The 16,744-nt window shown below is 34.1% G+C and overlaps 1 protein-coding gene across 8 annotated transcripts in view; it reads right to left on the reverse strand.

Annotated features, from left to right (window-relative positions):
• Window positions 1-16,744, reverse strand: part of COG5 (component of oligomeric golgi complex 5) — a 276,711-nt gene that overhangs the window by 57,758 nt on the left and 202,209 nt on the right. For 7 of the 8 annotated variants that reach the window (XM_069461710.1, XM_069461711.1, XM_069461709.1 and 4 more), the window contains 3 exons: window positions 9,600-9,804; window positions 2,652-2,813; window positions 606-705 (listed from right to left, as the gene is read on the reverse strand). In XM_069461710.1, coding sequence (XP_069317811.1) covers window positions 606-705; window positions 2,652-2,813; window positions 9,600-9,804 — 467 coding nt within the window. The remainder of the gene's footprint in view (window positions 1-605; window positions 706-2,651; window positions 2,814-9,599; window positions 9,805-16,744) is intronic. The other variant, XM_069461705.1, reaches the window with a different exon arrangement.

Below are 16,744 nucleotides of genomic sequence, written 5' to 3' on the forward strand. Positions count from 1 at the left end.
ACATTAATGTATAGAACTAAGATGATTCAGCTATGTAGCTTTTATTTTAAATGCATGCAAACAGCTATTTTAAATAGAATAATTTTAGGATTAAACTTCCATGCCCTATGGTTGGAAGTTTAAAAAATATATACTATAAAATATATACTTTAAAAAATATATACCATAATTTCAAGCACTTTACTTCCTCCAATAATTTTCTAATAGTTTAAGTCAATTTTACAGTAGGTAACAGTACATGAATGATATCTGGAGTGAATGATCACATGAGAGGAGAAATTTGATCATAATTATAGTTTTATAATTTATATAAATTAAAATATTTATATATTTTAAAATATATAATTAGCCCATGCATTAAAAATAACTTTATAAAACCTTTCTGCCTTATGAAAGTACAAGAACAATGGGTAAGAGGACCATTTTTTATTAATAGACAGAATTTGTTTTTCTGGTTTAAATTCATCAGAAACTTATAAACTCTCACTATAGTAAAAATGGAAGTAAATTAATAAGTAGTTCAATATTTATGGTTAGTTAAGTATTGTATAATTAGTAATTTGAAACAAAATCATTGAAGTTTACAGATAAAGGATACCACTTACAAGCTGCTCTGATTTTACACCATATAACTGAATGGTCTTTGCCACGTTTTTTGACACAGCAAATGTGAGGTTTGCATCAACAGCAGCTACATTTAGTTCACTGGAGAAAACAAAAACAGATTGTAATTATTACCAACATATTTCATCAACAAAGTAAAGAGCAACATATAAACCTAAACCCAATAAGCAATGTAGTGATTCTTTTTATAGATTTCACTGATTGCTTCCAAGAATTGGTTGCATTGTTTCTCCCCCCCTTAAATTCAGCACTAGGAAAGAATGCTTTGAGATGGCTTTGTTAATGACCAGTTTCTCATTAATAAAAGCACGACATGTGTGGGTTCAGTCTGTGATTAAGAGAGTAAATTGTGTACAGATTTTTTAAGTAGCACTCTTGCTAATACTGATAAGTACAATTAGAGGCTTTGCATATCACAGACATCTGCAAGGAAATGACAGCTCTTGAATGGAAATGATGACCTTGAAGGGACATAGGCTAAAAATACAAATTACACATGATACATAAAGATATTCAGTTTCTGCAGAAATTATGCCAATTCATGCTATTTTATATAGGGTAGCTTTTTAAATACATCAAAAGCCTAACAAGACTATAATTAGAAATTTTTAAAATTTGGATTCCTAAGTATTTCTTTGTCATACTTATTTTCAACTTTAACTTGGATAATTGGGGCATTTGATATGACTGCCAACAAAAAGAGTATTTTATAAAGACCACAGAAAGAATACTAGAGGTTAAAAACTGTATGAAAATCCATACACAGGTAGAAAGCAAGAAAAGTAATTATGATCTCTGAAGTAGTAGAATAAATCTTAGCACTTACCAGATTTCCTTTTCAAAGAAATTGAAGGATTTGAAACAACACTGGGGCACTCTATGTGTGACAAAAATGGCCTTTCATATAATATTGAGACATAGTTTTATTAATGTTCACTTTTAAGCTCTATTAAACACTGACATAAGTATATTTCTTCAAGCTCCAGATTATATTTGATTATAGCATTGTCAAATTGCATAGAGAAAAAGGAGAGTCGCCTCTTTAAAATTTACATAAAAGGTCAAAGAGATCAGGTTGAATCTAGTACCATTTTTATCACTACCACACTAAACAGGTAACACAGACAATTAGGGTAAAACATCTCAAGTCCAGACATTGGAACATCAAGGTAATTGTGAAGAGATTTAAGACCAAGATGCTGGGCAATCGAGACCTTTTATAGGTATGTTTGCGGCTGAAAATATGCTTATGCATATTATATACCTGTGGCTTTTTTGTCTTATTCTTCCTTGCCTCAGAATCACCATCTTCAAGTCTATAATCTAAAACAAGTCAGACCTTGGGCTAATATTGCCCAACTGCTATTTTTACGCCCTAATATGTCCACCTCAAATGTACAGACCTACTGTTATGACAACTTGTTAGCTATGACAGGAACTGAGATCATCTCAACTGCAAATTAATCTGGATAACTTTAAGTGTAAATGTCTAAAGGCAACAGTATAATTACATTATCTGCAAGCACTCAGGTGGCACCTCTGCTAGGATACCTTCCCTTTTTAGACTTAAAAGCTGTCACATTCACTTAGGGAGCTTAAAATAACAAACACAAGAGCGCTAATCAAGATTATAATCCTGTTTCTGCCATGAAGTACTTTCTGGGTTTAGGATAAAAAACATTAACCTCTGTGGTTTAGTTTCTCAATTTATAAAATTATTTTTTATATTTACTTTCCTATGTAACATTAGGAATTCACTATGGTGTAAAGAGCTAGGTTTACTTTGCATCCTTGGCAAGATACAGAATAATTATAGTAAACTACTTTTAGATTATATTTAAATGATTTCATTAATTGGAATCTCAAGTACTTACTACATGTACTCATTCACTACAAAACTCAATTGAATTGCTGGCCTAATTACTTGAATAATTTGAGATAAATTAAAATGTTATTTAATGCTATTATACATTACTAACAAATGTAGCAGTCATCTTAACGCATGCCATTATATAAAAAATACATACCTTGCTATAGTTTTAATGATACCATCAAGTTCATCAGAGGAAGGAGGATTTCGACCACCAGGGGGAAACACCAAGTTGATAGGATCGAAGAGCCGTGATAAGGATTTTGACAGGTAAGCAGCCTCATAGGGCTGCAGTGAGTCTTTCAAAGCCCTTTCTGGACTGTGGGAACAAAAGGTTTTAAAAACTAACTTAAATTATACAAAACTAAATGTTTTTATATCAGTCTGTAAATACCTTTTTAAAAAATGTATCTTCCATAAAAAATGTAACTACACATTAACAAAAAGAAGAATTTAGTTCAAAATTAAACATTTCATAACTAAAGATTACATAAATATTTTAATTTACACATAAATCCTAGCTATACATGCAATGTGCACTAATACCTACTGTATTGTCAGTCTCCTAACAGAATAACACAGTAAAATCCTATTAACGCTAATGGGGGCTATGCCTGTCCTTGGCAAAGCCTACTTTTATCGAGTATCAAGCAATGCATAAGAGGGACCATACTGCAGAGACCTGCTCCATTAGCTTGGCCCTTTCCACCCACAGCTGCCACCTCCTGTAAAGTTTACTGTCTGAAAGGGAAGTGTACAGATCTAGGCTTTGCCAGTCTCCTCGTGTTTTACTAACAAGAATGACAAAAAGTATTTGTGAAAGTCCTACACAGATAACCCTGGACTTCTAAGCTAATTTGTTTTATAATATTCTTCCTAAAATAAAACTTCTAAATTGCTAAACACTTCTTTCCTTCTTAACCTTTGATTTTCATTTAGCAATCAAACTATTGGATCTTACATTTTTTCTTCGGTAATTACTATCAAATGGCTATAACCATTTTTCCATCTGCTTCCTTACTCCTGTAATTAATTCAATATCTTCTCACATTCCCCCATTTACAATTCTCTCTACTAGCCCTTCCATTGCCTTTAAAAAAAAAAAAAAGAAAGAACAAATTCCCTTTCATCTTGAAAGTTAACCTTAAAAACATCTGACCTGCTCTTTCATGTGTATGAAACCTGGTTATCTCTTTTTCTCACCCTCTGGTCAACTGACAAGATCCAAAGGTCAGAATGCTCTTGGCACCTACATCATAATTCCATAGTTATCTCTTGATGCTTTCTCATTCAGTAAGTATCTCACTCAACACATATTTACTGAGAATACTATGCACCAGGCACTCTGTTAAGTGCTGGGAAGAAACAGATTAAGAGTGCTTTTCAGTCTAGTGAAGAAATGGGCAGGTAAAGTGCTAATTATAATAACTTCTATAATAGAAGGCGGCACAAAGACCACAATGGGAGCACAGAGGAACTGAGTATCTAAATCTGTCTGAGGCAATCCTCTACTGAAGTCCGTACCATCTATTTAAATGTCTTCTCTATTTTTGCTCATGTTGTCTACTGACCTTAAGAAGCCTCTCCCCTCTTCTGCAGAAATTTTGGCATTGAATTATAAGTACTAACACTCTTCTTATTCTCCAAATCTGCTGTAAAAATTCTTGGTGACTACAGTGTCAAAACATATAACTCTTCTAAAACCTGTCCTGTATTACAAGCCTACATTTATAATGTCCTATATTTTACCTTTATGATGGAGCTTCCAAATTTGCATCGTTGTTTTGAACTGCTCCACCTCTAAGATCTCCAAGCTTCAAGACAACTTTCCACATGCCCCACTGTCTCCTATTAATATCTGTTTTCTTCCCACAAATATTAAGTCTCTACAATTTGCCAAGTATTTCCTAGTGCAGAAATATGGTAGTCAACTTGGTTAAAAAAAATGCCTTGTCTTCTTAAAGCTTACATGTTAACAAGTGAGATACACAAAACATAAATAAAAATCTTAAAGTAAGTTAAATATGGAATATGAAAATGATAAGTGCTAAGAGAAAAATAAAGCAAGGAAGACAGAGAATATGTTTAAGTCTGAACTTTTTTAAAAAACCAATTTTAGATTGGATGAGGCAAGAGAAGGCTAACTGAGGAGACCTGAAGGGGAAAAGGGAGCAAGTTATATAGATTTTCAGAGAAGAGCTTTCTATGAGGCAAGAACAGCAAGTGCAAAGGTCCTGAAGAGGGGCCATACCTGGCTGTTTGTCAAAAACGAAAAAGCAGAGCAAGTAAATAACAGGAAAGTAATACAAGATGACATCAGAGAAAACAGATGGACCAAATCATGTTGGGCTTTGTATACCCATAATGATGGCAGATTTAACTCTAAAGAACTTGTTCTTTGACTTTATTGTGATCTGTGCTATGTGACCCTTTCCTACTTGCATCCTCTATCAGCCCACCAGTCTTATGTCCTCCTTTATCCATGGCCATCCATTTTAAGCTATTCCCATTAGCATCCTGATTTTTCTAATCCACCTCCCTTTCAAAGCTCTTACTAAGAGAATCTTAGATGCTCCCTGTATCTGCTGCCAAGCTGCCCAAGTATTACAAAGAAAAAGCAAATTATTTCTATTAAACATTTGTACAAACCCCTTAACATCAAGAGACCTGAAGCTCAAGGTAATAACCTGAAATTCTACTTTTGCAGCCCTTCATTCTCTACAGGTGACCTTTGCCTCTGCTTTTCTCCAAGACCAAAAGCACTGGCCATGAACTTCCTCAATTCCGCACTTCTCTCATTCCTTCCCTCCTTTTAACTTTACCTATTCTCTGTGATTTTCCTATTACTTCAATGAAAGAAGTAGCTTTATGCCTTTTTTAAAAATCAAAACTTCTCAAAATAATTTAATCTACCTCCTCTTTTCCAATTCTCTCTTTGAAAAAGTTTTATTAAGATATGTCTTCTGAATGGCATTTTTGTCAGAAAAAAACAAGAAAAAAGATATATCAACATAGATAATACATAATGATGAATCTCTGAGTAAAAAGGTTTTATTTGGGAATAATATATAAGAAGCAGGATTGTAATCCGGGATATACATACAGACCCGGGTGGCCTCTAGTATGTCTGGAGAAGAAAGGAAAAGTCAGGGTTTATTAGGGAAAGAAGAGGTTGTTACACAAGTTGTTATGAAAGAAAGCTTATTGGTACTGGCAGCATTTTACAAGAGCTGGTGAATTCTGATTGGCAAGTGCCAGTGGTTGCTAGGTCAGACTTTTAATCTTGGAGTTATAGTTAGGCCCTTGCAGTTTTGAATTGTGCTTGTAAGACAGTGTGTAAAGCAAGTGTTCTTGCATAAGTGGCTAGCTGTCCTTGTCCTGCTAGCTGTCCTTGCGTGACTTGTGCAGTAAGCTGCAGTTTGGAAAAATTTCTTGTGACAGTTCCCGCTATCAGGCAAATAGTGTTGTCCTCCCTTCTTGGCCTTCCCTGGAATCTGCCAACTTTCACTGATGTAATTTACATACCATATAATTGAATTACTTAAAGTATATAATTCCACAGCTGTGTCATATTTGAAGATACATGCAGTCATCACCACAATCAATTTTAGAACATTTTTATCACCTCAAAAAGAAACCTTGCATCCTTTAGCTCTAACCTCCCCAACCCTCCTCACTCCAGTCCTAAACAAACACTAATCTACTTTATATTTCTATAGATTTCACTACTCTAGATTTTCACATGAATGGGGTCATATAGTATGTGGGGTTTTGTATGACTGGCTACTTTCACTTAAGCAAAATGTTTTCAAGGTTCATCTATGTTATAGCATATATCAGTACTTCATTCCTTTTTATGGCCAAACAATATTCCATTGTACGGATATAGCCCATTTTGTTTACCCATTTGTCTGTTGATGGGCATTTGCATTGTTTCCATCTGTTGACTAATCATAAATAATGCTGCTGTAAACCTTTGCATACAAATTTCAGCGTGAACATGTTTTTATTTCTCTTGGGTATATACCTGGGAGTAAAATTGCTGGGTCATGTGGTAACTCCATGTTTAATTGTTTGAAGAACTGCCAAACTATTTTCCAAAGCCCTGTACTGCTTTAGATTTCAACCAGCAATGTATTAATATAAGGGTACTAATTTCTTCACATCCTTGCCAACATTTATTATCTGTCTTTTTTATTATAGATGCCCTGGTGGGTGTGAAGTGGTAGTTCGTTGTGGTTTTCATTTGCATTTTCCCGATGTAGACCATCTTTTCATGTATTTCTTAGCCATCTAAGTTCTTTGGAGATATGTCTCTACAGATCTTTTGTCTACTTTTTAATTGGGTTGTCTTTTTATTATTGAATTGAAAGAGTTCTTCATATATTCTAGATGCAAATCTATTACCAGACTATATGAGTCACAAATATTTTCACCCATTCTTAATGGTATCCTTTGAAGCCCCAAAGTTATTAGTTTTTAATTTTTAAAGTCCAATACATCATTTTCTTTGTTGCTTGTGCTTGTTGTGTCATATATAACAATCCTTTATCAAATTCTAAGGCATAAAGATTTGCTCTTATGTTTTCTTCTAACAGTTTTATATTTTTAATCTTTAGATCTCTGATCCATTTTGAGTTCATTTTTGTGTATGGTGTGAGATAAGGGTACAACTTCATTCTTTTGCATGTGGCTATCAGTTGTTCCAGAACCACTGTCAAAACAATTATTCTTTTGCCATTAGAAGAATAGTCTCTACATACTTTGAAATTAAACTTGTTAGAGTATGCTAGCAAATAAAGACTAGTCTCCATGTTTTAAAAACTTCCTTAAACCTTAAATGCCTACTTTCTTTCTACCTTAATATAACAGATATAATATGGGTTTCTTTCTGTACTTTCAATTCTACGTCTATCCTTATGCTAGTACTATGCCATCTTGATTATCATTGCTTTGTATTAAGCTTTGAAACTGAAAAGTGTGAGTACTCCTACTTTATTACTCTTTTTTTCAGAATTGTTTTGACTATTCAGGGTCCCTGGAAATTCTATATGAATTTTTTTCTGCCCCCTCCCCCTGTTTTTTTTTTTTGAGACAGAGTCTTGCTCTGTCCTCTGGGCTAAAGTGCAGTGGCATCATCACAACTCACTGCAACCTTAAACTCTTGGGCTAAATCAATTCTCCTGTCTCAGCTTCTCAAGTAAGCTGGGACTATAGGAGTGTGTCACCACAGCCAGCTATTTTTTTAAAAAATTTTTTGTGGAGACAGGGTCTTGCTATGTTGCCCAGGTTGGTCTTGAACTCCTGGGCTCAAGCAATCCTCCAGTCTTGGCCTACCAAAGTGCTGGGATTACATGTGTGAGCCACTGTGCCCAGCCTGGTTTTTTTTTTTTTTTTTTAAAAACCACATGTAACATACATCCATTTTAAATAAAAGAAGAAAATACAAAATAATCATTCTCTTCCTGGAGATAAACTACTATGACTATTTGCTTTGTATATTTCTAGACCTTTTTTAGTGTATCCATATGGATTTAAAAATAAAACTAAGCCAGAAATAGAATACTATTAAATATATATGCCATATTATATATACTTTTAAAATACGTAATATATCATTAAATCTTTGTAAATCAACAGATATGGGTTCTGTCCTCTAGTCCCCTCTTCTATTAGGGTTTATCTAATCTCCTTATTTATCATAAAAGTTACTGAGAAGACAATCTAGACTCATTCTATCATTCCACCGCTATTCTGGCCACTTATTTTGCCAGTCAGAACTACTTCTTTTTATTTATTTATTTTTTAGAGAGACAGGGTCTTGCTATGTTGCCCAGGCTGACCTTGAACTCCAGGGCTCAAGAGATCCTCCCGAATAGCTGGGACTATAGGAACCCAATACTGTGCTTGACTCTAGACAGAACTTCTATATATTATATTCTGCCAGTCAGAACTCTTAACTATAGTGGACACAAATTCAACTATGTTATTTAGAAAAAAAAATTAAAAGAGAAACAATTATTTAAACAGCACTCATGAATTTATCCAACATTTTTCTTACACGGTGGGTGATAAGAATCTGCTACTGCTTTAGTCAGCCTTGCCATAATAAATATGATGCTAGAATTTAAAGAAAAGTGTAAAAGCCAATCACTTGATCTGATGCTCAAGTAGAAATTTTTAAATATTCTGTTTCAATTTTGGAGGAAAAGCTGGCTGGGTTGAACTTACTGAGATGGTACACTTGTTTCCAATGTAGCTCCTAAATATGGCTACATTACAGTACTCTACAGTACACTACAGCACAGTACAGGGTGATCTAAGGGATTTTAGGGGTAGTTTTGACTATACAGTCAGTCCTCCACATCTGCGGGTTCCACATCCGCAGGTTCAATCAACCGCAGATTGAAAACCTAGTTAGGCCTACAGCAGTGGTATCTGTACTGAGTATGTACAGACTTTTTTTCTTATCACTATTCCCTAAACAATACAGTGTAACAACTATTTACATAGCATGTAGGTTGTATTAGGTATTATAACTAATCTAGAGATGATTTAAAGTATACAAGAGGATATGCATAGGTTATATGTAAATACTAAGCCATTTTATACAAGAAACTTGAGATTCCACATGAGTTCTAGAACAAATCCCCTATGGACTCTAACGAATTACTGTACTCAGCTTTTCCCCAACGCACTAAGAACCTATCTCAGCATAAGGTTTATCTTCCCTGTAGTTTCTGAACACACCAGTTTCTTTTATGCCACATTTATGCCAGCCCATCAATAATAATGCTATCTGATGTATTATAATTACAGGTAAAATATCAGCTAAAATATAATGACCATATATTCTCATCTCCTAGCCTCTCTTCATTTTACTTAGTGTTATACTTTAAAATTGACTCTAGCAGGAACCAGAATGCTGAACCAAAGGTGAAGTTTAACTTCAGCTAAAAGTCTTGCAAAGTCTTTTAAGGTATACAAATAACAATCATTACAAATATTTAAAGACTTAGTATATTCCCAATTTGTAATTTATAATTAAAATAAGAGGCAAATATCCTCAACATGCAAACAAACAGGTCAAATTAAATAAACATACTCATAATCTGGCTTTTTTGGTATGAATATATCTTGTGTATCATCTTCCATGTGCTGTAGGTCAACAAAGAGGTCTGTAGTTCCACTTGCATTAAAATTCCCTTGGATATTTTGACTGTATTGTTGAAGACGCTTCCAGAAGTCATTATAGAGACGCAATAATTTAGGGTATTCTCCTTCACATGCCTGTTTCAAAAACGCAGAAGCTGCCAAGCAAAACAATAACATGGATTAATAAACAATAAAATACAGTAAATATTTCTTTTGCATATGAAGATGATGTTATAAATAACCTATACTACAGGACAAACCAAAGACATGTTCCAATGAGGCCTTTTAAAATAATGCTAGTTAACAGTAATTTTTCTCTCAGACTATTCACTGCATTTGATATGTAGATCATATGTTTTTAAACTTACTCTACATCAAAAATTAGAAAACCCTACAATTATAATTGAAGATTTCCATTCTATCTCTCAATAATTGATAGAACAAGTATATGGAAAATCAGGATATAGAAAACTAAACAGCACTACCACCCAATTGACTTATTTTATATTTATACAATACTTAATCCAAAACAGCAAATACACATTCTTTTCAAGGGCACATGAAATATTTTCCAAGATCAACAATATTTGGTTCCATAAAACAGGTCTGAATAAATTCAAAAGCCTTCAAATCATACAAAGCATGCTCTTTAGTCAAAATAGTTTTAGGTTAGGAATTAGTAGCAAAAAGATATCTGAAAAATTCTCAAATACTTGGAACTAAAAAGATGTTTCTAAATAACCCATGAGCCAAAAAAGAAACCAAAAGGGAAATTAGAAAGTATTTTGAACTGAATGAAAATTATAACACAACATACCAAAATTTGTGGGATGTAACTAAAGGAGTACTTGGGAAAATTTATGTAAATACTTATATTTGAAAAGAAAAAAGTTCTTAAGTCAATGACGTAGGTTTCCATTTTAAGAACATAGAAAAGAGGAGCAAATAAACCTGAAGTAAATAGAAAAAAGAAAATAATAAAGATCTGTACAGATATCAGTGAAACAGAAAACAGAAAAACAGTAGAGAAACACAGAAACCAAAAACTGGTTCCTTGAGAAGATGAGTAAAATTGACAAAACCATCTAGCCAGATGAATCAGGAAAAAAGAGGAGAATCAAAGTAGCCATATTAGGAATAAGGGAGGTGACCTTATTACATATTACATAATATTCTGCAGATATTAAGAGGATAATAAAGGAATAATGAACATTATGCCAATACATTTGAAAATTTTCAAAAAATGGACAAATTCCTTGAAAGACACAAACTAGCAAAGCTCACTCAAGAAGAAACAGATACATATATATAGCCCTGTATTTTAATTAAAAACTTTTTTCTTTTTTTTTTTTTTGAGACAGTGTCTCGCTCTGTTGCCCAGGCTAGAGTGCCGTGGCACCAGCCTAGCTCACAGCAACCTCAAACTCCTGAGCTCAAGCGATCCTCCTGCCTCAGCTTCCCGAGTAGCTGGTACTACAGGCATGTGCCACCACACCCAGCTAATTTTTCTATTTTCAGTAAAGACTGGGTCTCATTCTTGCTCAGGTTGGCCTCAAATTCCTGAGCTCAAGCGATCCTCCTGCCCCAGCCTCCCAGATTGCTAGGACTACAGGCATGAGCCACAGTGTCTAGCCTAATTAAAAACTTTCTACAGAGAAAAACTGCACATCCAGATGACTTCAGGGGTGAAAAATTTGAGAAATAAATAACGATTCTACACCAATCATCAACTGATTACCCTGATACCAAAACCAAAGACATTAAAGAAAAACAAACAGAAACTACAAAACAATATCCCTCATGAGTATAGATGCAAAAATTATTAAAAAAAATTTCAGCAAATTTAGTCCAATAACATACAAAAAGAATAATGTATCACAATCAAGGGGATTTATCCCAGGAATTCATAGTTGGTTTAACATTTAAAAATCAATCAATATATTCACCATATTAACAAACTAAAAAGAAAAAGCATGTGAACTTTTCAACAGATGAAGAGAAGACATTTGAAAAAAATCTAACATTCATTCCTATTAAAAACTCTCAGTCAACATGGAACAGAAAGGAACATCCTCAACCTGACAGAAAGCATCTATGAAAAACTATAGCTAATGTGATTCTTAACAGGAAAAGAGTTAATATTTTGCTCAAAAATCAGCAACAAGACAATGATGTCTGCAGTCATCACTTGTATTTAACATTGTCCTGGAGGTTCTCATCAGTGCCATAAAACATACATACATATATACATATATAATTAACATTCAGATTGGAAAGGCAATGGTGACACAGTCTTTATTGACAGATAACATAATCATCTATGTAGAAAATCTGATGGAATCTACCAAAAACACTAGAGTTAATATAATAAATGAATTTAGCAAAGTTGCAGTACCTAAAATCAGTGTGCAAAACTCAATCATATGTGTACATCCTAGTAATGAACAGATACTGAAATTTAAAAAGAATTCACAATAGCATTAAAAATGTGAACTCCTTAGAGATGTATCTGACAAAATGTAAAAGATCTGCATCCTGAAAACTGCAAAAACAATGCTGAGAAAAATTGAAGATGACCTACATAAATGGAGAGAGATAACACATTCCTAGTTAGAAAGATTCAGCATTGTTAAATGTAAATTATCCAATTAATCTATATATTAAATGCAACCTCATTTAAAATCAATGAAGGCTTTTTTTGTACAAATTGAAAAAATGATCTAAAATTCATACAAAAATGCAAAGGACTGAGAATGGCCAAAACAACCTTGAAAAAGAACAAAGTTGGAGGACTAATACTACCTGGTTTCAAGACTTGTAAAACTATAGTAATCAAAACATTGGTATTGTATAAAGACAGACACATAGATTAATGGCACAGTATAGAGAGCCCAAAAATAGACACACGTGGAAAACTGAACTTTGACAAAGGTTAAAAACAATTTAGTGGACACAGGATACACTTCAACAAATTGTACTATAACAATTGAGTATCTATATGCAAAGAAATACCCTTTAAATCCAAACCCTGTATATTACACAAAAATTAAAAAGGATCAAATTTTCTAAAAGAAAACCTGTGAAAGAAATTTTCTTTCCTTGGGTTAGACATGGTATGAAACCAAAAGTATGATTCATCAAAGAATAACATCATCTAAATTAAAAGTATCTTCTCTTCAAAAGACACTTCTAAGAGAATGAAAGGACAAGCCCCAGAGAGGGAAAATAAATTTCCCATATATCTGATGAAACATTTGTATCTAGAATACATAAAGAACTCTCAAATCTCAATAATAAGAGAACAACCCAATTTTAAAAATGGGACCTTTATCAAAAAAGGTATATGAGTGTCAAATAAGCACATGAAAAAACACGCAACATCTTTAGTCAATAGGGAAATGCAAATTAAAACCACAATGAAATGCAACTATGTAACTATTTGAAAATTAAAAAGAGTGACTATATCAAATGTTGGTGACGATAGAGGAATTGGAATTCTTGTATACTGTTTGGGGAAAGGAAAAATTATATAATCATTTTTCAAGAGTTTAGCATTTCCTTAAAATGTAAAATATATACCCATCATATGGTTAAACCATTCTATTCCTAGATATTTATCCAATAAAAATGACAGTATTTGTCCATATAAAGACTTTTACAAGAACATTCAAAGCACCTTTATTTATGATAGCAAAATACTGGCAACAACCCAACATCCATCAACAGGTAAACGCATAAACAAACTGTCATATATCCATCCATACAATGGAATACCACCCAACAACAAAAACACTCCATATTATAAATGAATCTCAATAAAATCATGCATGAAAGAAGCCAAACAAATAAATTCAATTGTACAGAATTCTAGGAGATACCAACATTTTTGTCATATAGTGACAAAAAGGAGATCAGTGTTTGCCTAGGGATGGGGTAGGAAGATGGTGGGGAGAGTAATTACAAAGTGTTACAAGGAAACTTTTTGGGGTGATGGATATGCTAATTGATCTTGATTGCTGTGATGGTTTCATGGGTATAACTCATATGTCAAAACTTATCAAATTGTATACTTTAAATAAGTTCTATTTATTTTATGCCAGTTATACACCAGTAAAGATTTTTAAAAAAGAAATGATCTCAGAGACAACTCCTCTGACTTCTCTCTTCTCCTGATGAAGAAGCAATCCACCATGGATCCCCCCTTCACCTTGCAGGGCCTGCCCCAATAATGTAAGGCCCTCGTTGGTCTTGGTCAAGGTTGCAAGCAACCTTGAGAGATATGGTAATATCTTCTTGCAGACAGAGAACAGATTTGCTTACTGTTCACTATAAAAGTAGTAGTTTCTCCAAGCTCAAGGTTCCTTAACTCAGATACAAACTCACAGCATATGTATCATCCACGTGGACCCATGTCCTGTCTCCCCCTACCACTGGGGGCACGGGGAACCAACAAACAACATGCTAATGCTTACGCTTCTTGCTGTGCTGTGATTAATAAAGTTCCTTTTCTCTAATACAGGAGGCTCATGTCTTCTGACAATAATCATAAAGCTACGGCAGGTTAGCCTTTTTAAGTAAGATAAAATCTCTGATCCTTCAGAGTTCTTGAACTCCCTCAATCAAGATTATATTTCTTTGGTAATTCTCTCCCAACAATCTGTTCTTTGCTTTCTTTATATTTATCACAATTTCTAAACATATTTGTTTGAAGTATGTTTCTCCTACTTGACTGTAAATTTCATGAGGACAAGGACAATGCCTGGTTTCTTCAAGTATACTTGGTACCTAGCACAGTGCCTAGAATAGAAGAAATTAAGTAAATCTATCTTGAATGATAGAATGAAGGTAAGTCTTGTTTTTTAATGGATGGTATCACTTTCATTGAAATCTTATCTATATAGAACAAATCATTGTTGAGATTTTCAGATAGCCAAACTTTGCCCATCTTAACTCAGCAAATGTGATTAATTATAAATTACTTAAGTCAAATATATTTATAGCTTACAAATAAGTATTGTATATTTAAATCTTGAAGCTAAGTTCTACTTTAATTTCTTTTATAAAGTATTCACATGACTTACATAATTTGATTATAATCAATTACTCATTTGATAAATATTTATATAACACCTATTATCCATCTTAATCTAACAAATCATTTTATAGACAGAAAATTACACGTTATTAATTCCCAGTTACTTGAGAATTTATTATTCAGATTATCTTCCTATGCAAACTATTGTTCTTTTTAAATTAATCACTAGTGATTATAACACAGGCACTAATATGGAGATAAAACTCACATTAAACAATTTATTTACTATTAATATTTTGTAATTTAGAAGATCATTCTATGTTCATTTTCTTGCCAGGTAATAGGTCTGGGAGAAAAACACTGTGATCAAGAAAGTCTGCCTTTGATTTTATTTTCCTATCCCTTTCTTCTTGAATTCATTGCAGTAAGAACCCCTGTACCTTCAAAACTTTGCAGGCTCAGACCCATGCCAGACCTTGACCTAATTCACATAGAAATGAAAGAATATAAACAGTCTGTGTGCTCATTTTCTCTCTTCTCACCTTCTCTATTCTAGTACCTTCTTTTACTTTCTTGCTAGAATTAAACACTGTAAGTTGTTACTAGTTTGTGTTGACTGTCTATCCTTCTCCTTTGAAATGTAAGTTAAATGAGAACAGGGATATTATTTGACTTACTTATCCCTGTATTTCTTTTACTTACATTACCACTAGGCATTGACTTATTGAATGAACTGAAAGTAGAATGAAGAGGGGTCTAGATTTATAATTAAATCATTTTCCTAGATTCTAATAGCTTAACTGCCTTCATCTAATAGTCTTAATTGCCTCACTCCTCCTAGGTCCCTGGTTTAAGGCTTCAGAGGACAGCCCCATTGTCTGCTTCATCCCAGAGCTATAGCACTCAAAACTCCTGCCTTAGCCTTGACTAGCTGTGCCTAAACCTCAGCCTGCATGAAGCTCCTGCTCCTGCAGCTCCCTATGGAAGGACTGAATACCTCATCTTTAGGCCACTGATTGGGGTCCGGCCAAGAATTGCCAGCATTCCTTGAAACTCCCACCAACTTCAGATGCCGGAATACTAGGCAGTGCCAAATCTACCTGGAAGCATTTATCCATTCAACAAATATTTGATGACCATATGCTACAGGCCAAGTATTGTTGTAAATACTGGATATGCAGCAGTGAACGAAATAGGCAAGTTCTTAACCATATGGAGCTTGTACTCTGGTGAAGAAGGACAATAAGCAAATCAGTATGTAACATAATGTCAGGCAGTGCTAAGTGCTTTGAAGAAAAATAAAGCAACGTTAGAGAATAGACAGTGACAGGGAGTGCCATCTTACATACAGTGGATAGCAAGGACCTCTGAATGAAGCAGGAACATGATCCATCTGGATTTTGGGGAAATAATGATTCAGATGGAAAAACAGCTAAGGCAAAGGAATTAGAGTAGATTGTCCTCATAGAGGCTGCTGGTCATATTTTAACAGAACTTGCATGTACTTTGGAGGACTTGGCCTGAGAGAGTCAGCTTTCATATCCCTCAGCTTAGGTCCCTCCTTTGTAAGTAGATTGCTACCCATTTCTAGCTTAATCCTTTTGCTAACTGGGGCCCACTTCAGGCCTTGCACCTAAATCACACAGACTATGAAAGTAAAGGAAGCCAGTAATCTACTGACTTCAGATGTGTTGGAATTATTTTCTGTTTCATAATTGTATCAGTTATTTATTGCCATGTAATAAATTACCATAAATATAACTGCTTGTTTTAACAACACATGTTTATATATCCCATAATTTCTGTGGGTTGGGAATCCAGGCATGGCTTAGCTGGGTCCTCTGCTTCAGAGTTTCTCACAAGGCTGTCATTAAAGTATTAGACATGGGTGGAGTCTCATCTAAAGGTTCAAGTGGGGAAAAATCTAATTCCAAGCTCCTGTGGTTGTCGGCAAGATTCAGTTTGTTGTGGGTTGTGTGTTGAGGGCCTTAGTTCCTAGCTTGATGTTGGCTGGAAACCAACCACAGCTCATTGCCAAGTGGACCTCTACAATATGGCTG

Source organism: Eulemur rufifrons, chromosome 29 (assembly GCF_041146395.1).
Source record: "Eulemur rufifrons isolate Redbay chromosome 29, OSU_ERuf_1, whole genome shotgun sequence".
Lineage (NCBI taxonomy): Eukaryota > Metazoa > Chordata > Mammalia > Primates > Lemuridae > Eulemur > Eulemur rufifrons.